Source organism: Alligator mississippiensis, chromosome 4, assembly GCF_030867095.1.
Source record: "Alligator mississippiensis isolate rAllMis1 chromosome 4, rAllMis1, whole genome shotgun sequence".
Taxonomy (NCBI): Eukaryota; Metazoa; Chordata; order Crocodylia; family Alligatoridae; genus Alligator; species Alligator mississippiensis.
The window spans coordinates 131,360,258-131,387,019 of record NC_081827.1 but is presented as its reverse complement, the minus strand read 5'-3'; the positions used below and the strand labels follow the sequence as shown (position 1 = coordinate 131,387,019).

The following is a 26,762-nucleotide window of genomic DNA, read 5'->3' as shown; positions in this document are numbered from 1 at the left end:
GATATCAGTGCCATTTTAGAGACAGGAGGGACAAAAAATTTCAACAACAAACATAACCAGCACCAGTAAGAAAAAGAACACTACCAGCCAAACCCAGGACGGCAGCCAAAGTTTTTTTTTGTCCTTTGGGCTCAGGTTACTTAAAGGACTTATAACATTGGCTCTTGGTCTTGATCAAGGTGGTGATCTTTCGAATGGGAGCATTCACTTTCTTTGAGGCTGGAGATGATATCTTCGTTCTTCAACTGATGAATCCGGCTGGGCTGAGGTGTTGGGTTCAGGGGAGAGGTTACTAGCACTTGCACCCTGATGCTCCTCACTTGCCTGAGTGAGGTCCTGAGGGTCTTTGTCCTTGGCCTCAGGGAAAGGTCCCAAGCTTGGTTGGAATTCAGCTGCTTCGGGGTCCAATGGAGGTGATACCTTCTTCAAGTGTGAGGTGTGAGTCCATGTTTGGTGACCTTGGCAACGAACAGCAGTATTAGTGGTTAGAAGTACCTGGAAAGGTCCCTTCCATCTGGGTTGAAGTGCGTTTTTCCATTGATAGACCTTTACATAGAGCCAATCTCCTGGTTCGAGGTTGTGACAGGGAACATTCGGTGGTTGAGGTAAGGCTTCTTGGACCTGTGAATGAACAGACCTGGCACACTTCATTAATGCCTTGCAATAATTTAGTACAGTTTCATCAGTTAATTGTAGGTCTGTTTGGTGTGGGGCAACAGGTGGTGTGGCTGGCATCCTCATGGGTCATGCCATGAGTATTTCATACGGGGTTAGGCCATGTTTTCTGTTAACAGTGTTTCTAATGTGCATAAGAGCAATGGGCAGGGCATCAGGCCATTTGAGGCCTGTTTCAGCACAAATTTTCGAAATGCGCGTTTTTAAATCAGAGTTTTTACGTTCTACAGCACTACATGATTGTGGATGATAACTACAGTGTAGGTGTTGCTGTATGTTGAGTGCTTGGCAGATGTTTTTTACTATCTGTCCTGTGAAATGGGTGCCTCTGTCGCTATCTATTGTGAGGGGCAGTCCAAACCTAGGGATGAATTCTTTGAGCAATTTTTTTGCTACAGTGATGGAATTAGCATGTACACATGGGTAGTCTTCTACCCATCCAGAGAACACATCAATAATAACAAGAATGTACTCATAAGACTAGCACTTAGGTAGCTGCACGAAATCAATTTGCAGATTTACAAACGGTCCCCACGGAGGGGGATGGGCTGTGGGTGTCGTTTTTACCCATTGCCCAATGTTGTTAGCTAAACAGATGGGACAGGAGCTACAGTACTGTTGTGCCATGGAAGGAAAATTTGGGGCAAACCAATCTCTTTGTACTGCAGCAACCATGCCCCCCTTGCTCGTACGGGCTACTGAATGAGTCAGACAAGCAAGATATGGCAAAAGCTTTCTAGGCACCACCAGGCGGCCGTCCGGGGAGCGCCAGAGAGAGTCGGGGTGCAGTGAACATCCTGCACGCAGCCAGTCATCCTTTTCCTTTTTTGGGGCCTGATTTTGAAGACGGGCCAGACTTGAAAGGCTAGCCAAAGGAGACTGGTCTGCTGAAAAACAAACAAGAACAGAGTTAGGAGCCTGTGGGCCAGAAAGGGCCGCGTTTCTGGCAGAACGGTCTGCCAGATCATTTCCTCGTGTGACATCAAAAGGTTTCTCATGAGCTTTACATTTAACAGTAGCAATAGCAGAAGGCAATTGAACAGCTTCTAAGAGCACTTTTACATAACAACCATGACTGATTTGGGTCCCTGATGAAGTGAGGAACCCTCTTTGTTTCCAGATTTGTCCAAAATCATGAACAACACCAAAAGCATACTTAGAGTCAGTATAAATGGTTGTGGTTTAATTTTTCACAAGAATGCAAGCACGTGTTAAAGCAATGAGTTCAGCAACTTGAGCAGAACAAGCTTGGGGTAAAGAACAGGCTTCCAAAACAGTATACTGAGTGCATACTGCATATCCCGCAACTAATTTGCCTGCATCATTTCTAAGACAGGAACCATCAACAAACAAAACAAGGTCAGAGTTCGGGATAGGAATGTCCTTGAGGTCAGTTTGAAGGGTTAACAATTGAGCTGTGATAGACAGGCAATCATGAGGCTCACCATCAGAGGCGATTGGCAGAAGTGACGCAGGATTCAGAATTGAACAGCGATTTAAGGTTACAGTAGAAGTAACCTGACAGTAGAAGTTTCTCATAATTAGTAAGACAGGAATTGGAAATGTGCTGAGTTTTGCCCTTGAGGAGAAGGGCCATCACAGCATGTAGAACTGCAACGGTTAAAGAGTTTCTCAAAACTAGAGTATCTGCCTTTTCAACCAACAAGGCAGCAGCTGCAACTGAACGGAGGCAAGGAGGAAGTCCCGCAGCCACGGGATCAAGGGCAGAGCTGTAATACGCAATTGGGCGATGCTTTTTACCATGCAACTGAGTGAGTACTCCTAAAGTGATTCCTTCTCGTTCATGACAAAACAAGGTAAAGCGTTTCTTATAATTAGGGAGTCCAAGAGCGGGAGCAACAGTGAGGGCTTGCTTAAGGGCCACAAATGCTTGTTCGGCTTCAGGAGTCCAAGGGAGGGGTTCCGGGGTGGCATCATGAGTAAATGCTTGCAAGGGTTTTGCAAAAGCAGCATAACCCAGGATCCACTGTCTACAATAACCCGTTGCACCTAAGAATCCCCTCATCTGTTTTCTACTCATAGGTTTGGGAATGTTGAGGATAGCTTCAACTTTACTAGGGGAAAGGTGTCATTCTCCTGCTGAGATATCATGCCCTAAATAGTGTACCTTAGACTTACAGAGCTGCAATTTAGATTTTGAGGCCTTGTGGCCTTTCTGAGCTAAAGCTGTGAGGAGTGTCAAAGTATCTTGCTTACAGGCCTCCAAACTGGGTGTGGCTAACAACAGATCATCAATATAATGAACAAGGGTGTACCCCCCTTTGAACGTGATAGGATTCAAATCCTTCTTTAGGATCTGGGAAAACAGGGTGGGGGACTCTGTATATCCCTGAGGGAGTCTTGTCCAGGTATATTGGAATCCCTGATAAGTAAATGCAAACAGATACTGGCTATCCTCATGAACGGGGATAGAGAAAAAAGCAGAACAAAGGTCCACTACTATGAAATATGTAGCATCTGAAGGGATACAGGAAAGAATATAGTGGCGGGGTTAGGGACCACGGGGAAAGCGGGTAAAACAGCAGCATTTACAGCTCGAAGGTCTTGCACAAAGCGATAAGTATCTTTACCAGGTTTCTTGACAGGTAGGATAGGTGTGTTACAAGGGGAGCGTATTGGGACAATAATCCCTTGCTCAAGGAGTGAGGAAATGACAGGCTTGATCCCTTCCTCAGCTTCCTTTGAGATGGGGTACTGTGGAACATGAGGAAGTGGCTTGGAAGGGTTCAGGGTGATACGCACTGGTTCAGCACTCAGCATGTGCCCCACTTCGTTTGCGGGGGTGGACCACAGCTGTGGAGGTACTCGTGCCAACAGTTCCTCTTGCAAGTAGGAAGTGTCAGGATCAGAGTACTCCTGGGTTAGCAAAGCCACAAGCTCAGTTTCCCTATGTTCCGGTACCTCAAGGTAAACACCATCTGGGCTACAATAAATTACACATCTCAGTTTACACAGCAAATCCTTTCCAAGAAGGTTGACAGGTGCACAGGGGCTAAGAAGAAAGGCATGATTTTCAGACAAAGGGCCAATAGAGATGGAGACAGGTTCAGAGACGGGATGTGGGATAGGTTGTCCGCCTATACTGACAGCATTTACAGTTTCAGGAGAATGAGGTAGGAAAGGAAATTCAGTAGCCTTTAGTGTGGAGCGGGAAGCTCCGGTATCAACAAGACAGGAGACAGGTTTACCAGAAATAAGGCATTCAACAAATGGACCAGATTGGTCAGTAGCAAGCAAAGGAGCGATGTCACTGTCCCTCAGGCTGTCCTATTCAACACTAGGAAAATTGACAGGTGGGGGCTGAGGTCTGGGTCTTTGGCCAGGGCAGTTGGAGCATTCTGATTTCCAATGTCCTTCTTGCTTGCAATAATGCAATAGCCTGGGTTTTGTGGGCCCGAGGATCTGTCTCTTCCCCTGAATCTATCCGGGCCTCCCCTTCCCCATCCTCATCCCCTTCCTCTACCTGGACCCTGCAGCTGAGAAATCTGTAAGGCCATTAACTTAAACTCGGCATTGTCTTTAGACCGTTCCAATTTGTTATGAAAATGGTTAGCTGCAGCAAGGACTTCAGTCAAATCTTTAGTTTCCCAGCCAATAATTAGTTTGAATTTTCTCAGCAATTTTAGGGTTAAGTCCCTGGACGAACTCAGCCACTATTGCTTGTTTAGCATTTCCGACCGGGTCATCCATTCTTGAATATCATTCAAATGCCTGTTTGAGGCGTTCCAAATAGTCACTGGGGTGTTCATTTTTGTTTTGCTTACAGGTATTTATTTTGATCCAGTCTGCCTTTTTTGGGCAAATTGTGAGAACTGCCCGAACCAAAATTTCTCTTGCCAATAAAGTCTTGGACAATCCCTGGGTTTTGATCTGGCCAAGTACAGGCAGTGTACAGACGCAGCATAGTTTCCTTGGGCAAAATGGATCGCATGAGCTGATTAATGTCAGCCCATGTTGGATATAACAGTCTGCAATTCTTCCTGAAATTTTTCTGGGTCTTCCCTGATTTTGGGGAATTTTTGAGTTAAATTGTAGAGATCACCTGGAGTCCAGGGTGCATGCATGGTTACTATATTTTGTCCATTGGTGCCAATGCCTGGCATTTGCCTTAGGGGGTAAACTTGTGCAGCTCGGGATCTAAGATTGATGGGAGATCTTTCCGTGCCTATTCCCATTCTTCTACATACACCTGTGGTGGGTTGTGACCCAGGAGTAAATTGCCACACTGGTGATGATTGAGTGGCAGATATGGTGGATGAGTCTGGACTATTACGCTCTGTGGATGAGTTTACCAAAGGAGCTTCAACTAATGGGTCCCCAGCCTGGGCTGCAGCCTGATGTTGAACCGGTTGTTGTTGATGTGGGAGTTTCATGAGAGCAGGGTTCGAACAAAAGTCAAGGATATCCTCTGCTGGCTCCGACGGTGGGGGCGCCCTGGGCAATGATGGATACATCGGAGCTGTGGCTGGCGTGTAATTTGGAGGAGCAGCCAATTTCTCCCGAACAGCTTTTAACTGCTGTTTTAATTTTTCTTGAGAGTCTTTTAGATTTGTAGTTTGAGATTCTATCCGCCTTTTGGACATCTCATCATACCAATAAAAGAACGCATCCCCCTGGTTTTGTGGTGTTTTGGATCCACGGGACTCTAAAGCCCCTCTTAAGTGCACTATTTTATCCTGATCAAATGTTCCTTCCTGTGGAAATTGCTTCACGGGATCACCCTTAATATACCAGTTCCACTTATCCAGGTACTTGCAAGCCTCAGGAGAATAGTGTGTGTACATAAAGTAGGCCGGAGTCCCCTTAGGGGGGACTGGAACTTGTTTTGACTGACCTGTTCCCATTTTCAGTCACACGGGGAGATGTAGGATAGGCTTATTTAGGATTTCCGGGCCACTCAGTGCCTTGCCCCACGGTTTTTCACTGCCCAGACAAAAGGCTTCTGACCCAACACCGGCTCATAAAATGGAAATGGGGAGGGAAACACAAAAGGGATCCTTTCACTTCTGTTTTGGCAAAAGCTACTGGGACAACGGGTTTGGAAAAGACAAAATCACTCTGATGCCCTGTCCACTGGGTCACGAGGTTCCAGTTGGGCCCCCTTGCTTTCAAAAGTACCCTGTCAGGCAGAATTGGGGCGGCTGAACCCAACCATAGTCCCAGACCTGGTTAGTGGCTCATATTTCTAAATACACACACACACATCCATTCAGTCAGCCAGACCCCCTCCCACATTGCCTCGATTAACTAACTGTGAGCCCAATGTGCTGTTGGATGGAGGTGATTCAGACAGATTCTCCCTGAACAGAACGTACGTTACCAGACAGGATTACCAGATAGAAAATTTAGCCGGCAGTAAGGTTCAGACTGACCTGTTTTAACAAGGTTCAGATCCAGTTACCACGGCCAAGTTGGGAGCCTACGGGCAGTCCTCCTCCGAAACCCCAATAGAGATTTTGAATTAGGTCTCTTACCTCTCAAGTTTGACACCTCAGGGTTCGGGGGGGGGGGGGGGAGGGTGCAGTCCGCGGTCCTCCTTCCTCAACACATGTTCTGGATCCAAGTCATGGCACCAGGAAATGTCGTGGCAACACACGCAGCATACTTTTGGGTCAGGTCAGCAGAACCTTTTATTTAAATGAAACTACAGCTGTAGGGGGGACCCCAAAGTGACATGGATTTCCCAAGCACTTGGAAGGGGTTCCCCCCAAAGAGCAAAATCAGGAGGCTTATATACTTTTTAACAGTCGCTTACAACTCACATGATCATATAGTGGAATTAGCTAGAAAAGCAGCTACAAACATTACCTCATACTGCTTTGCTGTTATAAGGATGAGAACTATGAGGGAGACAAAGGGAGAAATAACACTCCCTTCTTGCACCTGGAAATCAGAGTTGTACTTACTTTTTTGCTATCTTCAAGGCCGTGGTGAGCGAAGCAGTTGCAGAGGAGTTACAAAGAACAAACACTTTCCCATATCTGTTCTACTATACAGACCCAGCAATTCCCCACAAAGTGGTTATGTCATCTTATAACTCATATGATCAAAGTTTAAGGCATTTATTTTTTCTGATTCCACAATACCTTTATCATATGTTTTTTGATCCTATGCTTATCACCATTGCATGCTATGGGCACGTCCATACATGCAAGCATGTGCGTTTGCAGCAGCTCAGATAGAAGCGGTGCAAAGTTGAGCTGGGACTTCTTGCTCAGTGCACATACTCAGACATGCACTTTGTTTTGGAGCAAATTGTGCTACTTGGGGCAAAATAACCCTGCCTGGCTCCTCCCGGATCTGCAGCCAGGGGGCCAGCATCTGTGCTGTCCCCAGCAGTGTAAAAAGCTCAGGGCTGCTTGCCCTCAGGAGCTTCGGGGGGACCTTCTGGTCAACCTCTTCCTGGCACTGGCCAAGTGGGCTCTGTACTTGACCAGAAAGGAGGCTCTGGCCAGGAAGGTGCCCAGAGACTGCAGGGCTGCTTTCCTCTCACCTGTCCATGCATGACTCTGGACAGAACACCAGTGGGCAGCATCCACCAGTTCCTTAGATGCCTTTGAGGACCGGTGGGTGCGGCCCAGGGGGCTCTGCTCAGTGTCCCCCTCAGGCTCACTTATTTTCACGTTTTGACCCTTTGACACACACTACATTCGTGGTGGATGGGTCGGTTTTCGTGGTGGATGTGTCTGTTTCAACCTGGAAGGGTGTGGGCAGTGGGGTCCCGCAGGGTTCGGTCCTTGGACCGATACTCTTTAATGTCTTCATCAGTGACTTGGACGAGGGAGTGAAATGTACTCTGTCCAAGTTTGCAGATGACACAAAGCTATGGGGAGATGTGGACACGCCGGAGGGCAGGGAACAGCTGCAAGCAGATCTGGACAGGTTGGACAAGTGGGCAGAAAACAACAGAATGCAGTTCAACAAGGAGAAATGCAAAGTGCTGCACCTAGGGAGGAAAAATGTCCAGCACACCTACAGCCTAGGGAATGACCTGCTGGGTGGCACGGAAGTGGAAAGGGATCTTAGAGTCCTAGTGGACTCCAAGATGAACATGAGTCAGCAGTGTGACGAAGCCATCAAAAAAGCCAATGGCACTTTATCGTGCATCAGCAGATGCATGACGAATAGGTCCAAGGAGGTGATACTTCCCCTTTGTCGGGCGCTGGTCAGACCGCAGTTGGAGTACTGCGTGCAATTCTGGGCGCCACAATTCAAGAGGGATGCGGATAACCTAGAGAGGGTCCAGAGAAGGGCCACTCGTATGGTTAAGGGCCTACAGACCAAGCCCTACGAGGAGAGACTAGAGAAACTGGATCTTTTCAGCCTCTGCAAGAGAAGGTTGAGAGGCGACCTTGTGGCCGCCTATAAGTTCATCATGGGGGCACAGAAGGCAATTGGTGAGTATTTATTCACCAAGGCGCCCCCGGGGGTTACAAGAAATAATGGCCACAAGCTAGCAGAGAGCAGATTTAGATTGGACATTAGGAAGAACTTCTTCACAGTTCGAGTGGCCAGGGTCTGGAACGGGCTCCCAAGGGAGGTGGTGCTCTCCCCTACCCTGGGGGTCTTCAAGAGGAGGTTAGATGAGCATCTAGCTGGGGTCATCTAGACCCAGCACTCTTTCCTGCTTATGCAGGGGGTCGGACTCGATGATCTATTGAGGTCCCTTCCGACCCTAACATCTATGAATCTATGAATCTACACTCCTATCCTGGTTTTTTACATTAGTTTTCCCAAGTATTTTGTTGTGTCATCCATCCATGAGCCCCATACATTGGGAGCTATTAGTTAGCTGCGTGGGCCTCAGAGCCCATGATAACTGGGTGATACAAATAGGAGCTTCTGGGGGACCTCCTGGTCAACCTCCTCCTGGCCGTGGCCAAGTGGGCTCTGTACTTCACCAGGATGGAGGCTCTGGCTAGGAAGGTGCCTGGAGACTGTGGGGCCACTTTCCTCTCACTTGTCTGTGTAAGTTTCTAGGCAAAGCACCAGTGGGGGGCATCCACCAGTTCCTTGGATGCCTTTGAGGACCAGTGGGTACAGCGCAGGGGGCTCTGCTTGGTGTCCCCCTCAAGCGTACTTCTTCTCACATTTTGAACCTATAACCCCCATGTCACTCCTACCTTTTTCTTCCTTAGTTGTCCCACAAAAAAAAAATTTTTTTAAACGTTAGTTGTGTCTTTCAAACTTTGGCCCCACACAGTAGTGGGGGGGGGGGGGGGGGGGGGGGCTATTAGGTAACTAGGTGGGCTTTAAGGCCTACAATCTCTGGAAGGTACAAATAGATAGGAGCTTCTGGGGGAGGAATCTCTGGGAGGAAGTTGGCCGTGCCCCTTCCTGTCCCAGGCTGCTGCTGCTGCTGCAAGCTTGGTCTCAGGAGTTTCTGGGGAGAAGATGGCCAGGCCATTTCCTACCTCTGGCTACTGTTAGCTGCTGGCTTGTTCTCAGAGCTTTTGGGAGTAAGTTGGCCACACCACTTCCTGCCTCAGGCTGCTGCTGCTGCCCCCCCCCCCCCCCAAACGGAGGGGTCTTCTGTTGCATACTGCTGCCCCTCCCTTCGGGGAGCAGCCCCCTGCACTGCACCGCACCCCAGCTTCTGCACCCTTGTTCTGGGCTGCTCCCCAGCCTGCTGCCAAGCTGCAGTCAAGGGACAGCCTAGGGAGGGAGCCTGCGCTTCCTGTGAACCCCTCCCCCACCATCACTGCCGGAGCCTAAAGGTACCTTGCTTGCCCCAGCTGCCTTGGCAGGCCACCCCCACCTTCACCTCCACTTTCACCAAAAGCACACTCTGAGTGGCTAAACTGGATGGCTCCTACCATCACTGCTGTTTCTCCTGCTGCCCCCTCTCAGGAGAGAGGGAGATTCCCTGCTGCACCACCTGACACCACACCTGCACTGGATTACTTCCTAATTGACTGACTGCTCCTGCCCTCCCCCACGGCTACCTCACTGCATCTGATCCTGATTTGTCTTCCTGCCTTCTGCTCTGCTGCTGAGAGCCTGGCTGGAGGCCTGAGGGGCTTGTGGACAGATTTTCAACAAAAAAAGCCCCTCCACTGATCCAGCCATCTTTTACATCTGCCTCAGCATGCTTCCCTGTGTGTTCTTGCCCTTGTGTGTTAAGTCTTGTGGTCTACTTCCCCTGCCCTGGTGTTTACTGTGTGGCTGAGTAAGCCAGCTCGAGGTTGTCCCTCTCACACATTCTCAAAGCATAGGCCTCCCTTTTTTGTCCTGTGGGGCTGTAGCTCAGTGAGCTTCAGCCCCCTTCCTCCCTACCCAACTTCTCCCCCACAACCCCAGCCTGCCTCTACTAGATTCACCAGCCCCATGGGATATTTTGTTTTTCTTTATTGTCTTCCCTGCCCTCATGTGAAACAGTGGCTGGGTAGAACCTTTGGGGTGCGGGGGCGATGCTCCCCACAGGGCTTCACGATGGAGGCGGATCCCAGCCAAGCCCCTAAGGGGATGCATGCCCCTGCAGCCTCCACCCTGGAGGCAGAGTCTGACCAACCTCCTCCAGGGGTGGAGAAATCTGCAACCTCTACTGCAGAGGCAGGTGGGACTCCGGTAGGGAGCCAACAGGGCCGGGGGGGGGGGTGTCTCCCCTGGCCAGCCCCCCCAGAGGGGTTCCTAAGCCCCCCTTCCCATCATCAGGGACCAAGGGCAAGGGCAGTGGGAAGGGCTCATCTTCAGCCTCCTCCAAACCGGGGGGTGGGAAGGGCAATGGCCCTGCCCCCAAGCCTAGGCCACCAGTGCCTGAGGAGACCAGGTGCATTACACCAGCAAGCACACCCATTCATCCTGTCCCTGGCCCTAGCCTTGGCTCCTGCCCCACCAATGCAGCCCCCCAATGGGGGAACTGCAGCTATGCACAGGCAGCTGCAAGGGGACCCAAAGCCAGGGGGCCTGGACTCTCCACCAGCCTTTCCAGTTCGGGTGGTGGGGCCCTCTTTCTGGCACTCACCCGCAGGCATGGGGTGAAGTGCCAACTGCCCAAGCGGGAGAACCTGCACTTTGAGACCTGGGTGCAGGCCCTGGCTCAGGTAGTGGGTGGCCCCAAGATCATGGCAGCCTCCCACTTTCATGGCAAGGGGGTCTTTTTCCTTGCCTTTGAGGCTGCTGCACAAAAGGTGGTGGAGATGGGGCTCATGGTGGAGGGCGAATACATCTCCCTCAAGCCTCTAGAAGAGCTGGGGACCAGGGTGGTCCTCAGCTCTGTCCCTCCCTAAAGTCCCAATTGGGCCCTGTTCCCTCAGCTCCAAACCCTGGAAAGAGTTTGCAGCATCCCAAATCCAGTTTTAAAAATACCCCAAAATCCATGTCTAAAACAAAAGGCCACTCTATATATACACACACACATTTACATAGAGAGAGAGAGAAAGAGAGAGAGAGAGGGATCGATCAGTTGGGCAATGCTTTATTGGTATATTTACAATGTTAAAGCAATTTGAAAGCCTACCAGTGCCTCTATCATCATGATAAATAAATTCTAAATACCTGTATGTGTTCATGTGTGCTTTTGGTTTTCTTCGCACACGATGGATTTGTGATGGGGGGATGTGTTGTTTGCAGGAAGCGGGTGGGAAGTGGTGTGGAGGGATATGGGTTGGTGTGTGGGTAGGTGTGGGGCAATTGCTGGGGGGACTGTGGATGTGGGAGACTTTGTGGGGGGGCTGCTTAGGAGGGATGGGTCTCCTGACCTCAACAGGGTGCAGCCCTCCTGCACAAGGCCCATAACTTACCTTCTGCAGCAGCAGCAGGAGTTGGGCATGCTAAGCCTGCTGCTGCCAGCCCCCAGGTCTCGGGGACCACGTGCCAAGTTCAGCTGGGTCCTGCCAGTCCTGGGGCTGCTCTGCCGCCCGGCCAGGCTGTTTCCATGGTGACAGGACCTGGTGCGGCACGCAGGGGCCATGTGCCGAGCCCAGCCAGGTCGGGCCAGGCCAGTTCTGTAGCACACAGGGACCATGTGCTGTGGGACCGGCTTGGCCAGGCAACAGTAGCAGCCCTAGGGCAGGCAGGACCCCTCTGAGCTTGGCACATGGTCCCTGCATGCCATGCCAGCTCCTGCCACCATGGGACCAGCTCGGCCAGGCAGCAGAGCATCCCCAGGGTCAGCAGGACACGGCTGGGTTTGGCGTGCAGCCCCTGTGCAACCTGGGTACTGCCTCCGGCATTAGCACTGCCTGCCCTGCTGTGCCTGTGGGGCAATGGCGCGTGGAGGGACCCAGCCCAGCCCTGTGCGGCTGGCTAGTCCAGCTTTGCACAGGAGCTGGTCACGTGGCTCCTGTGTGTGCCTCCATAACTTCAAGCAAAATTACAATTGATCAATAAAATCCAGAAAGATAGAAAGAAATTGAATTAATGTTATTGGCAAATGGAAATGCAAAAATTTAGAACTCTTGGTTCCAAAAGAATACCTTTTATTAGATCAACTGAGAAATAGCAAAAAAAATCTCTTTCTATGAGCTTTCAGGCTCATGCATCCTTTATCAGGCTCAGGGAAAGTTTACCATCTTGAACTTTCCCTGAGCCTGATAAAGGGCGCATTAGCCCAAAAGCTTGCAGAAAAAGATATATTTTTGCAATTTCTCAGTTAGTCTAATAAAAGGTATCATTTTGGAACCAAGAGTTCTAGATTTTTGCATTTCTTTTTGTCTCGGACCAACATGGCTACCACATACATCCCGTTGGCAAATGGAGTATTTCTCCTGTGACTTAAATGTGGGGTGATAAAGTGCTGGAATGGGGTGTAGCAGATTAGGGTTCAATTCATGGCACTTTGACTACCTGAGCAAAACATCTAGGGACTTTCTACACTGATTCTGCAGTGCTGAAAAATAAGCTTTTTCTAGCTATTTAGTATACTCCAAACCTGGAACGAAGGTGGTGGGAAGCTGTAGCAGTACAGTGCTGGGCCTTGGGCTCTGTTTCTCAAGATGGATGCCCAACAATGCAAAATAAATGATCACTTGAAAATCTAGACTTCAGTTCACATGGAGGCAAACTCAGACTAAAATCTCCTCTGAATCAGAGAGTCGAATAGGAAAGTCAAAAGAGAGATGGATATATGCTGTCCAGATATTAAACATACAGGGGTATGCTCTTAAATCCTGAGTTAAATTTTCTTAAGTCCTTCCTTCAGGTAGATATCCCATTGAAATCTGTGGGAATTCCATCAATTCAGGGGAAGTAGAATAAGAGTGTATGGATCAGAGAAGAATATTTTTAGGGGTTTTTTCCAGTGGAGAAGTCACTGAGTCTACCCACTTAGTTCGTTTAAAAATAAATCCATCACTCCTACCTGCAGTGTATGTTTAAGTGGGAAAATCAGCTTGCACGTAATTCGCAGAAATATGTGGAAAAAATTTTAATAAAACTTTCTAAGGCATTTTCAGTAACCTTAACTGCTTTCATTTTAATGAGCATTTCTGTTTACCAAAACCATTAAAAATATAAGTCATAATGGTATCACTGTATTGTGTAAGCTGAAATTTGATCGACCATTGATAGATCAATTGATGGTAGACTAATGGGCTATGTGGCAGAATGCCATCTGTGTCTTTCCCCAAAAACTCTGCAATTTGGTTAATATGGTCCCTGCAGAGGGCAGACATCCCATGGGCTCTTTAGGTGACCATGAGTTGTAACCTAAGCTGGATACATTCCTGAGGGAGGGGGAAACCTGCTCCTTCTGCCTACGTGACTGGTATCACATACTTGGGTGAGGGGCTTATGCTCCCTATTGTTCTAAGCAATGCCAACCTGACTGAGAGGGGGTTAGAGACCCTGCCAGCCTACCTGGCCACCAGTGATGCATTTCAAATTGGTTGGCTGGCAGCCAACAAGTGCTGGCCTTCATTGGACCAGGTAAATGAGGACATAAGGGCTATATAAGTTAAGGACTGCCCAGGAAGAGGAGCAGTAGCCATGATGAAAACTCAGAGAGAGGGAAGCTGGACTGTCTGAAACTTGGTATCTCTCTCGAAACTCATGATCAATGAACTGCCTGCCTCCGGAGGGAATCTTCACCTGCCGCTGGATGATACTCGTAAGTAAGCTACCTGAGATCTATCTAGATATATAGCTTGCAGTAACTCAGATGCGTGATCAAAGGCTAACCAGCCATGCCAGTTTGCTCTATGGGATTTCTGTGATATTGCTCCACCTGGTACCCTATTCCAAACCTACTCCTTGTAACCAGTAAAATTCTCCTTTGTACCTAGCATGGGAGACTTATTGGGAATGGGTCTAGATTATGCCTTGGGGTCCCCTTGGTTTGTCTGACGAAGGGAGACCACTATTTGTGCTTTGGACTAAGGGAAGCACCCCAAGTTCTTGCAGTGGGTCAAGTGCCCTCAAGGACTACTTAGGCCTGTGTTTCCCAGGGGGCCCAGAGCCAAGATCACTCTAGACCCTGGCTGGTGGCAGTGTTACCCCCAGGTTAGCGGGTGTGCTCCAGGAAGGGGGTCAGCCAGACATGAGGTGCCCCCAGGTAGGCACTCGGAGCCTGGAAGGTGGTCAGGTGCAGTGAGGTGGGTGGCTCAGCGCAGGAGCACCCCCTACTGGCCTGCCACAGGCTATGTTAAAAATGTACTGATATTAACATGAAACCCTAGAAAATATGCCCAGCTTTATTATACTTTTTCCATTAGGCTTTCAAAACTGTGGGGGAGATGAAGAAAGAAATACATCCTACTGATGAGTTATCTGCTTGCCACCTGTTATTTAATTTTGTGGGGGAAGCAGAGTCTTTGAAAAAGCTAAAGTAGGCCAGGTAGAACAGAAGATTTCATGAGATGTTCCTCCTTGGAGCTGCCATTTTCTCCTCCACAAGACTTCTGTGAATCCCAAAGGTCACATGGAGGCAAAAGGGAAATGGCCAGAAACAGTGAGAGGAGCTGGGCAACAGCTAGACTTAAAATATATGTCTTCTTTCTATAGCAAGTACATATGTAAAAAAAAAAGAAGGTCTGGTCTGGGACATCATACATTGCCTTCTTGTGCTTTGTGATGCTCTTTAGTGTAGGCACAGGATGCATGCTAGTAGCCACGGGTACCAGGACAGTGAGATGGCCATATTGCTCTTGCTAAAATTTTGGCTCTAGAAAGGTCATGCTTGGGGAGCATCATCTCATGCCATCCTGGGAGATCTGTGGCCAGGGTTTCTTATAGACTCTTGGCCTCTGCTTATTTTCCTGACCTGGCTCTGGACTTGCAGGCGTTGGTCAGAAAGGGAATGTAGCTCAACTACCAGCTCCTCCCATTGTTTCTGGCCACTTCCTTTTTGCCTGCTACTGTAAAACCACTCTGCTTGTGGATTATTAGGTATTTTTTAATGTGTTATTATGCAAGAGGGGAATGTATGGTCCAAGATGAATGAAATGTACCAGTTTCTAAGAAAACCCTAAATCCTGCCTGTGTAGGAACCTTTCTCACCTCACAATCTGTCCCACAAAAAATGTTTCTAGATGTTCTGATACACAACTGGAATAATTTATTGCCATTTTCCCTGCTTGGAAAGCATGTTCACATTAAAAAAATGCTGAAGATTGGGAATTTTTTAAAACAGTGCCTCAAAGCTCCCCAGATGCTGGCTGACTCAGTTAGCTTTATTTTAATAAGAATGAAATAATTATAAATGCACAATTAGCATGTTACGATATATGATCTTGCAGCTGAGAGGGCCAGCAGCTTTCCTTCAGGTGGTAATGCTGGTCTTCAGAAAGCTGCTGGATTGGGGGAAGGGTGGATGGAGTGGATACTCATTAGGGGACCATCTGCTGTCACATTCCCAGAGGCCAGCAACTAAATCCTTTCTGTCACGGACTCTTTACATTTGTGCAACAACATGAGCAAAATGCCTTGGTATATATATTTATGTTATGAGGTAAAGAGGTTGTGGAACATATGCTTTGCAATTAGCTGCCTTATTTCTTCCATTTCATGTAAAAGGGAAGAAGTAACCTTCAAACCTCAATGAGTTGTGGCTGGGACCTAGGCATACATACAGCATGACCCCAGATCTAAGGAGTTCAAAAGGGAGTGTTATGTTCCTTTGTGCCTGTTTCTCTCAGTCCCTTTTCTCCAACCCACAAAATCTCACTGGCTGCATCTTGTCTGCGGCTAAGGGTGTGTGCCCCACTTCTTAAAAAGTTTTTGCCACGTTTAGACCTGGCTAAATTTTGCTACAGACTATTAACAGCAATGGAAAGGAAATGTTCTATAGGAATTGTGCACCTTATTCTCCTAGGTCAGGGCAGGTCAGTCCCAAGGCCGCTGTAATTGTGCCACTTTTTAGATGCTGTAACAACCCTCCTCCACTCTGCTGTGTGTTTGGCTAGCTTTTTGCACTCTGTTAGTTGAAGCCCTGTCCAGTCCTTAATATTGGTTCTTTAGCTCATCTAGGGTCTACCTCTGTCTCTTTCCCTCCACCGCGCCCTGCGTTATGGTGTTGGTAAGGGTATCCAGCCTTCTCATGATGTGGTCAAACCATTGCAGCTTCCTTCGTTGCACAACCTTCAGCAACAGTTTGTAGATTCCAATTTCTTGGCTGATTTGCTGCTTGACAGACTCATTGATCCAGTGCTCAGTGTATCAGACATGCAACAGTCTCCTAAAGCAGCGCATTTCAAATGCCTCAATTCTGTTTTCTAACCTCTTATTAAGCGTCCATGCCTGCCATAAAACATCATAGAGATGATCACAGCGGACAACAGCTATAGCTTTACTTTCCTTGTAATATTGATGCTTGTCCAGATTTTCTCTAGCTTTGTTAGTTGGCTGATAGCAATGTCTATTCTGGTCTTGACTTCCTTTTCAGATATTAAGTCTTTTGTGATAGTGGCTCCCAGATACTTAAAACTTGTTGCTCTTTCTAGTTTTTAATTGCTGGTCTTCACATCAACATTGCTGTTGGTGGTCTTGGAGGTTGTCATCACTTTGCTTTTCTCAGAACTTATTTTCATTCTGTAGCTCTTTTCAGTTTTGTCTATCATTTCTGTAAGTTCTTGTAGCTCTTCAGATGTTCCTGGTATCAGATCAATGTCATCAACAAAGTGCACGTTGTTGATCTTCCACTCTCTAACTGATACAGCTCCTGTGAAATTCTCTAAGGTGTCTGACATGATTTGCTTGAGGAAGAGATTGAAAAGGCATGGTGAGAACAGGCAACCTTGGCACATCCCTACTGAAGTTGCAAACCATTCGATGATGTTGCTGTCGATTGGCAATCCACTGCTTGCATTTCTGTAAAGTTCTCTGTTAGTGTTATCAGGGATCTGCTGATGTTATGCTTCTTTGTCGTGTGCCAACTGCTTTGTGCCATGCCCTATCAAAAGCTTCCTTGAAGTCTATGAAACTATGGTGAAGTTCTTTTTGGTGATCATGATACTTTTAGCACAGTAGTTGGATGGTAAAGATTTACTCTGTGGTACTTCGCCCTTCTCTGAACCCAGACTTCTTTGGAAATCTTGTCCCCAAGTCTTACTCTGATGTTGCAGCAAATTATTGTTCTTATATCCCTATGTTTTGTGATTCTATTTGCATAGCTACACATACAGCAAGTAAAGTTGTCATTTCTAAACTGAAATCAATTAAAAGGTATATGTTCAGCTGTTTAAACTATTATAAATTAAACCTAAATTTCAGGACAAATGTAAAGAAGGAGTCTTTTGTTTTTAAATAATGTTTTGAGGTGTTAGTTTAAAAAATACACCGAAGAGAGTATGGACATGTGTTTTTGTTGTGTATGAAGAGGGGTATAGTGGACAAAATAGAAAGGAGTGGAAGATCACTAGAGTAGCAGCACTGTTTTTTCCTTAATTGTGAGTGCCCAATTTTGCCATGTATTGAAGCTGTGGACAGCCAAAACTGTGTAAATGAGTGTTAATGTAAATGAGAATTAGATCCACGGCCTGGAAAATTAAAACAAAAATTATTATAAGGTTCTAAAAGAGAGACAACTTGGTTCAGTATAAGTCTAGGGACCACACAGTTGTGAGTTCTAGGGCTGTATGGAGCCAGTCCACATATTTGCTGTCTCCATTTTTTCCCCATCTGTAACACAAGGGCAGGAATGTCATCAGAATTATTAGATTTGATGAAGATTGTCTTGCATTCAAAAGCTTCTTTAACACTATCCCAACTATACTGTTGGTGCAAAAAAAATATCACCCTGAGAAATCCTTGCCTCTTGCATAATTTCAGGACAGTCCTGAGCACATCACTCTTATACTACATCAGAGTTGTTTGCCATGTAAATGGTGCTTTGAAAATGCATAGCACCATGGATGTGTTATTATCACTGAAATTCAGAGATTTCAAGGAATCTTTTATGCTTGATCCACTTTCCCACTTTTCCATGTTAAGCGGCTACTTTGTGGCTACTGTCCTTGCATTACTAAGGGCTCATGGGGGAAGCAGGAGCCATATAGTACAGCTCAGGCAGAGAACAAAGATATTTTGATTTTCTCTTCCACTTACCATTGTTCATTGGACAGTGTGTTTTCCTGATCTGCCCCGTGGTACAAGCACAATGCTTGGCCCTTTAAATCAGTGGATGGCTAAGAGTTCAAGAGAAGTCAGGACTGCCAGGGAAGCCCTACTCTAGCTTACTGGTCTCCATCTCCCATAGCAGCATGGCTGCTTCAGGATTTATATTGCTATTAGCTGCTTTTCCTTGCAGCTACTTGCCTGCTGCCCTAAAAGGAGTCTAATAGGAGGTATCTCCTCCACGTGATCAGGCTGTCTGTCTCTAATTCATACAGGCACTGTGAACATGACTTCGTTTGCCTAGAGAGTAGTTGAGCTTGAGATGAGTTTACAAAGTGCTGATGCTAATATTTATCCCAGGACAGGTATACATTTTCCTCTTATGGACTGAGATAGCATCTTTCTTTGATAGTGGAACCTGAAAAAACACAAATAAATTATAGAGAATCAGGAGGCTTCCTGTCATAAATGTTTAATGAGAACAAGGGTGATGCTCACAGAGTCACAAAGGCTGATACTGAAGTACAGTGTGCACATTAATTTTCATATATAAAAAAATACAGGTTGGGACTTTTTAGAGTGCAGATTGAACAGTTTTGAAGGTCTGATGTGAATAGAGCACAAGAGTAGTCGGACTGTGGCTCACATGGGTGACCATAACATAAAGGCTCTTCACCTGAGCCTCCACTCCACTCCTCAGATGAAACAAGTGTTATCAGTCTTAACACTTATATTGCTGTGTAGTAAGCCCTCTGGTTACAAAAGCTTATGTATCTCTCATTTAGTTAATCTACAAGGTGCAACTTTACCCTGCTTTCTACCTTTATTTTGCACAGCCATTCTCAGGACTGTGCAACCCCTGTGGTGATGTCAAACTTGTCAGGCATTTACCCAGCAGGCCGTAAAATGCAGCAACCATTTTCCCCCTCTTATTTGGGGTTGGGAAATCCTAAATGAGGATTCATTGCTTTCATTTCTGTGCTGGGAAAACCAGAGAGTGTTTCCATTTTGTTGGAACTTTGCAGCCATTGCTGGTCACATAAGGCTTAGGGGCATCTACATTCATACCTTTACACCTGGCCCACATAGTCTTCACCCAGTTCCTGACTGCATTTGGGAACTAGATGTGTGCAGGTGAACCAATTAAAGATGAGTACAGAGGTAGTGGTGGTGGACAGACCTCATACCTTCTGGGGGATTGGGACATCTACCATTGAGGAGGTTCAGCCACCCCTTGACTTCAGGTTTGAAGCCTTAGGGTGCTTCTGGATCATCTGCTGCACCTGGATCTTCAGGTGGTGGCAATAGCAAGGAGTGCCTTTCACCAATCCCATATAGTGAGAAGACTGCATCCCTTTCTTTCAGAATGGGATCTGGCCACCATCACCCATGCCTCTGTAACCTTGAGGCTAGATTACTTCAATGTGCTCTACGTGAAGCTGCCCTTGAAGACTGTTTGGAAGCTGCAGCTAGCACAGAACGTTCGCTTGATGGAAACATGGATGTTATTCTCAGTAGTATCAAGTAAGGCAAAGCTTGAGTCTTTTTTAGGGAGTTTTTGTTATACATTTTATTTTAATATTTTTTTCAGCTTTTATAAGCTATTTTGTCTCTTATTGCAAGCCACCCTGAGCCTTTATTGGGAAGGATGGCATAGAAATGTAATGTACAAATTAATACACAAGTGAAATAATTTCCTGCCTTGGGTTCCTCATCACTGTTGAATGTTCTTTATGTTTTGGTCAGAGTCCTCTAAGGTATCCTGAATTCTCCTTTTGCACATGGCTTCTCCTCCAACTCACAGAGTCCCTGCATCCTGCAACCAGCTTCCTTTAACTTTGACTGGTCATGCAGACAAAAATTTTCTTCTCACCAAAGTCAGGGCCTTCTTGTTCTAGACCCCTGACCTAGCACCTCTGTGGAATATTTTATTTACTCCCTGTGACAGGTACACGATCTAGGCCGACCTAAACATGGCCCGCACACCTGTTCCTAGGGGCAACTGCCCACCTACTCACCTGCCATGCCTTGTTGTTAATTAATTAATTGGTGTTAATTAGCAGGAGGCTGCCCTTGTACTGCCCCGCTGCCAGGGGGCACTATCTGAAGCTCCATTTCCTCCCCTACACCACAGTCCACACCTCGCCAATGGAATAGATGTTCCTAACTATGCCCTTTTTGTCCTCTCTGAGCCTCCTCAGTTATGCTGCCCCCTCCTCTGGGGCTCCCCAATAATGCCCCCTCCTCTGGGGCTTCTCGGCAACTGCCCCCTCTCTGGGGCTCCCCAGTAGTGCCGCCCCCTCTCCAGGGCTCACCACGCCTGCACTGGGGCTTCTCAGTAACTGCCCCCTTCTCTGGGCTTTTTCCTCCTCTCTGGGTGCTCCTCAATACTGCTGCCCCCTGTCAGGGTCTTCTCTGTCAGGCCACCCTCTCTCAGGGCCTTCTCTGTCAGGCCGCCCTCTCTGGGCTCAACATGCCCACACTGGGCTTCTCAATAAGGCCGCCCCCTCACTGGGGCCTCTCAGTAAGTGCCTCCTCTCTGGGGATTCTCAACTGCTGTTCTCTAGGGCTGGGTTCTATGCACCCCAAATGCTGCACCCTCACTGGCACTGGGGTCCTCACACTCCTCTGTGAGTTCCCTATGAGGCCTCCTCCAACCCCTAATAGCCTCTCCCAAACCACCTGTCACAAACAACAACATAAACACAAGCCCTTCGGCTATAACATGAACAGAAGCCAACCGGCCCAAACAACATTCAGTCCTACCAGTGATCCTTCAACTCTCAGATGCAGCTCCTGTATCAGATTTCCTCTCTCTCCTAGGACAGAGAGCTCCTTCCTCTTTGGCAGCTGGCAGGGAACTGCCTCTAGCCCCAGCCCCTAGGGTTTATGAGAGCCAGGCCCTGCCCCTTCTGGTCAGCTGACCTTCCCTGGTTGCCCCTGCAACCCACAGCTGGGCTCCTTATTTCCTGCTAGGGCTTCCTCCCTAGCAGTTTTCCCCCTCTTTGGGAGCAGGGCACCTCAATGCTCTGTGACACTCCCTCACTACAGATAACTTCTTTTTCCAGTTCATTCCCTTTTTCTTTTAATACTCCTTGTTCAGTGGAAGCACAATCATGAGAGTTAAACATTTCTTTCTTAGTTGTTGTTCTATTTCTAACAGATACTGTGGTCATACATGAGTAGGTCCTTTCCAGCCGTTGACAGACTCACTACATGTTGACATATTGAGTGACATACTAATTTAAGCGCACATAAAATTAACCAGAATTCAGAATGAGTGACATAAAATTAACTAGAATTCATAAGTTGTACATAGGCAGATTTCCTAACTTGTGACATCCATATACATACAATTATTCAATTGCCCACCAAGAATGATGGGGGGGAGGGTGGAATGGAGCGCTGTCACCCACTGCCCCATGCTGCTGCTGCTTTGCCTCCGGCACCATGCATGCCCCTCACCTCTCCACCCTTCGGTACCACTGCCCCCCAGGCATGGGGAGGAGGGAAAAGCTTGCATTCAGTGGCCACAGTCGCCACCCAGCACCCCGCACTGCTGCTGCTGTGCATCCAGCCACACACAACCACCTCCCCACTGGCTCTCCTTCCTCCCCCCCAGCTGTTCTCAGGGCCCGGCAGTGGCGGGGCAACGCGACTGCCCCTGCCCCCGCCACCTCCCTTTTCCTGCCGGCTTTTGTTGAGGCCTGGCAGTGGCGAGGCTGGAGTGGGGGGCTCAAGGCCAGCGCTGCTCTGCCACCACCCTGTGCTGCCACCTCCAAGGAGCTGGTGGGGAGGGGGGCGAGGCCAGCACCACTGGTCTCAGCCCCTGCTCCGGCCCCTCAGTCCCCACTGTCATGGCAGTACTCCGCTGTGTGTGTGTGTGTGTGTGTGTGTGTGTGTGTGTCTGTGCAGAGCATTCTGATTGGTTGTTACATTCAGCATTGTGATTGGCAGCCAAGACAACCAGACTGCAAATAAAGTGTTACAGACAGACAGACTTAGGCTTTTATTATATGAGAATGGTAGAGTTGCCTTATGTTTAGAAAAGGATATTAATTCATTTGAGCTCTATTCATATTACTGCTACTGAGAGGTTTACTAAATCTGAACAAACACAGCATACCTCCATTTTTCATGTCTAAAATGGCGATAATATTTACCTACATAATGTTCAGGCTACAAATTTTAATCAATTTGTAAAGTGCTATGAGAGTCTTAAAAGTGCTGGGAATGAGATTATCATATTTATATGAAGAAGTGTAAAGAAATAGTTCATATATTTTACATGAAAGGACAACTGAAGTTATATGAATCTGTAGAGAATACCTTCATAGTGTCTACAGAGAATAGCTTGCAGCAGATTCTCAAGGACATAAATTATCATTATTTGTATATATAGGGCTCCTTTTCATATACCCCTCTTTAAATAAGGACAGTAATACAAGTATGTTCCTTCCTGTTCGGTTTATTTTTTACAGGCACGGGTTTACTACAGGAAGTGGTATATCTAGTGAGTCAGGGAGCTGATCCAGATGAAATTGGATTAATGAATATAGATGAACAGCTTCCAGTCCTGGAATACCCTCAGCCTGGTCTGGACATTATCAAGGTATAAATTATTTATCAGCAAGTTTTCCAGCAGTTAGGTAGTTTTTATTTACCTTCTATATTTATTATCATTCCCTCCTATCTTGTTATTTTTCTGCCTTTTTGTCATTGGGCCTGGTCAGTTTGTTTTAATGATTTCAAATTGTATTAAGTTGTTTTTAAATTAATTTAATTATTTTGTGGTGTACTTTATGATGTTTTTAGGCATGTTCCTCAGTGGCCTATATGCTTTGACTAGGGAGTATACTAAATAGAAAGCTCCTAATTCTCCTACTTGCTTAGGTATACACCCAAATCAGGCAGATCCTCCCTCATCTCTGTCCTGTCTCTCCTCCTGCTGGTTCTACAAAGAAGTTATTGCAGTGATCTCTGTCCAGTAGTTGGAGTGCAGAGCATTTTGTTTGAGAAACCTCCTGTGTCCTTGAGAGGCAGTTATGAAAACTAGTGACTAAAGGAATGTTTACATTGCAGTCACTTTTGTGGCTGCTACCTTTGTACATATATTGCCAGTCAAGAATGGTGGGGGTGGTGGGGGAGAGGAAGCTGGGATGGAGTGCTGCCACCTAATGCTCTATGCTGCCGCTGTTCTGCCTCTTGCAGGGAGTGGGGTGGGGGAGCCAAGGCCAGTGCTGCTGGCCTTGGCTCCCCCATCCTCTGTCCTGTCCTTGCCACAGCTTCAGAATCATAGTGGTGCTCCCCCATGCTTGAAGCACTCTGATTGGCTGACGGAAATAGCCAATCAGAGTGTGAATAAAGCATTATGGGCAGACAGACAGACGTAGGCTTTCATAGTATTAAAATATGGGCTAGTCCCAACTGCTAGCTTGGGTGTTCCTGGTAGTGTAGCTACAGTAGCTCTCTTGAGGCTAGGGTTGACTGCGAATTCCTCATGAGAGAATGGGTAAGTGTTGAGGAGGCTGCTCCATGCTGAGCTGTATGCTCCTGCTGTTACACTGATTACTCTCCCAGAGCCAAGGAAGGTGTGTCAGTGTGGGGAATGTAGTGCAGTTGCAGCTTCAGACTGGAAGCTGTTTGAGGTAGAAACTGTCTTTTTGTTCTGTATTTGTATAGTACCCAGAATAGTGGGGTCCTGGTCCATGACTGCAGGTCCTAGCTGCTTCCAAGATATAAATAATACCATTCAGTCTTTTTGCTATTAGATTGCATAGAATTATGTACATGAATTATATATAGCCATACAAGTATAACTGCCAGCAGGCTATTCATTTATTAGCATAATTATTGTCTCAAAGATTAGGGTATAAAAAGTTAAAATATTGACAGAAAACATTAATACAGTCATTTGATTGTCTGCTTTTCCTGGACTTGTTTTTGAATGTATTTTAAAATGAATGAGTGAAATTAAAAAAAAAAAGTAATTTTAGTAATGCAGCTCAAGTTGGTATTGTCAAAAGCTCTCCTGTTCCAGCTATTTGTTTCCATGAGCGCACACAATATTGGGAGCAGGGTTTTAGACCAACCTTGAGAGCTTTTCAATATCCCATCCATTATCTTAAAAAAACAGTTGGTAAACCATATGTAAGTGGTTTCAAATGACCAGTTATTACAAAGATTCATATTTATGATTTTGACATTCAGAAACAAATATAATAGTTCAGGTCTCCATTAATTTGAGCAGCATGTTTCTGAGCGTCAAGTAGTACAGTAAAGAACCTTAATTTTGACAATTTAGGAAATAACACCAGACAGCTTAACTGCATTGAGAAATGGTTTTGCTTTCCATTTTGTTTCAGGAGCTCACCAGTCCTCGTCTCATAAAAAGCCACCTACCATATCGTTTTTTGCCTTCAGACCTCCATAATGGCAATTCCAAGGTAAAAACAAGTGAAAATTGGATTATCTGCACTAGCATCTGGTACTTCTGTGCTTTAAGAAATGTAATTTTAATAAGATGTATTATTTTCACTTCACAGGTAATATACATGGCTCGCAACCCCAAAGACCTGGTAGTTTCCTATTACCAGTTTCACCGCTCCCTTAGAACCATGAGCTACAGAGGAACATTCCAAGAATTCTGTAGGAGGTTTATGAATGACAAGTGTAAGGAACTATTCTCTTGGTACAGTACAAGCCATTAAACATTTATTGTCACCTGTCACCTCTGTGTTCCATACTTTACTATTGCACTGCTGTTCATTTGTATTCTTGATGATATTTTTCATGTTATATGGACACTGCAAACAGGTGTTTTGCTCAGGGCTAGGTGGGTTCAGGTGACATTTCTCCATGTAGATATCTGGATTTGGCTGCTGATGGAAACAAGAAACTACAACGGGTTGGCCACTAGTTTGTTTTACTATGACAGTTTCTTTAGGTTTGTTGGCACTGAAGTGTTAATAAAATCTAAAACAAAAGCTTTGCCCCTAACAGGCATGTCTACATGACAGTTAATGCAGACTAATAAACTCTGGATCTTATTATTTGTGCAGACCACGTGGAGCCCAGTCGGAGCAGTCTGGACTGTTCGGACATCCAGGGGGTAAGCCTGCCAGCCCAGTGCTGCTCCAACAGGGTTCTTCCATGTGCTGCAGGGAGGCTGGCTGGGGCACAGCATGCCAGCGCAGGGCTAACCAGCAGGCAGACCCTGTACTGATGCACGCTGAGCCCCAGCCAGCCACAGAGCAATATGTGGAGATGGCGAAGCAGCCATCCTCACAGCTGGCTGGGGTAGAGTGTGCATCAGCATGGGGGCTGCCTGCCAGCTAGCCCTACACTGAAGCACCCCGTTCCCCAGCCATCTGGGGCAGCATCTACATATGTGCTGAATAGAATTCCACAGCAGTGTAGTATTTGTATTTTACAAGATTAGCCTGCTGTGGAGTTAATCACAGAAGAAGAGTATTGTCAGCATAGTCTTGGAGGAGCTGGAGGTATTGTGCCTTTTGGAAGAACACTCTATAAAGACATAACTCAAGCTGGGAAGAGAAAGGGTCCAACTCTGAATAAGTTAGGAATGTTTCCATTGTGCTGAGGTTTATTCCTCCTCTTCATCCAGTAAAGAAAGCACAACATGAGCTCCAACAGTTCATCCAATGGAATGAACCCCTAACAATGCACCAAAGACTCTGTGATCATTCATTGACAGAGATAACCTACAGCTCCCAGGTAGCAGGTTATACAGCTAGATAGTATTGGTTGCAGCTACCTTGTAAATTTAATGTGGGATTCCACAGGGTAAAAGAATGGATCCTGTGCAGATAGGGCTACTAAGATGATTAGGGTAATGGGAGCCTGTCTTATGACAGAAGACTAGAAGAGTTTGGCTTGTTTAGCAAACTGAAGCCCAATAGGGGACAGCATTGCCATCTGTAAATACATCTGAGGGTGAATATCAGTGAAGGAGAAGAGCTGTTTTACCTGAAGAATATTTTTGGCACAAGAACAACTGGATGTGAATTGATCATGAATAAATTTTCTCTGGAAGTTAGAAAATAGGTTTATTACCATCAAAACAGTGAGGTTCTATACTAGCCTTCCATTAGAAATAGCAGAGGAGAAAAATGTCTTTAGTATTAAGATGGAGTTTGATCAGTCTGTGAAACAGATTATATGGGGTGCATCTACACGAGACAGTTAATGTGCAGTAGATTAATTCTACTGTGCGTTAGCATGTCACAGCAAAAGCCATGCTAATGACTGTGCACTGGCACTACTGCATATTAGAGGTACTAAACTTAATACACAGTAACAACGGCACATTAATGCGCATGTAGACATGCCCATGGTGTGGTACCTGCAGGATCAGAGGATTTGACTTGGTGACCCAAGATGTTCCTTCAAGTTTACGTTCCTAAGAGTGAGTGAATGGAGGGTATTAACAGGTTCTTATATACAATTTTTCTGTTTTCTGCAAGTGCCATTCCACTTGCAATTTATTCTATTCAAACCCTACTCTATTCAAGTGCCATTCCACTTGCATTGCACTTTATTCTGTTCAAACCCTC

General features: G+C 46.6%; 1 protein-coding gene across 2 annotated transcripts in view; it reads left to right on the top strand.

Moving 5' to 3' along the window:
• SULT4A1 (sulfotransferase family 4A member 1) overlaps window positions 1-26,762 on the top strand; it is a 55,295-nt gene that overhangs the window by 15,822 nt on the left and 12,711 nt on the right. For both annotated transcript variants that reach the window (XR_009461845.1, XM_006264668.3), the window contains exons 2-4: window positions 22,668-22,798; window positions 24,552-24,632; window positions 24,732-24,858. Coding sequence is in view for 1 of the 2 variants with exons in the window: in XM_006264668.3 (XP_006264730.1) it covers window positions 22,668-22,798; window positions 24,552-24,632; window positions 24,732-24,858 (339 nt within the window). In the remaining variant the exon portion in view is untranslated. The remainder of the gene's footprint in view (window positions 1-22,667; window positions 22,799-24,551; window positions 24,633-24,731; window positions 24,859-26,762) is intronic.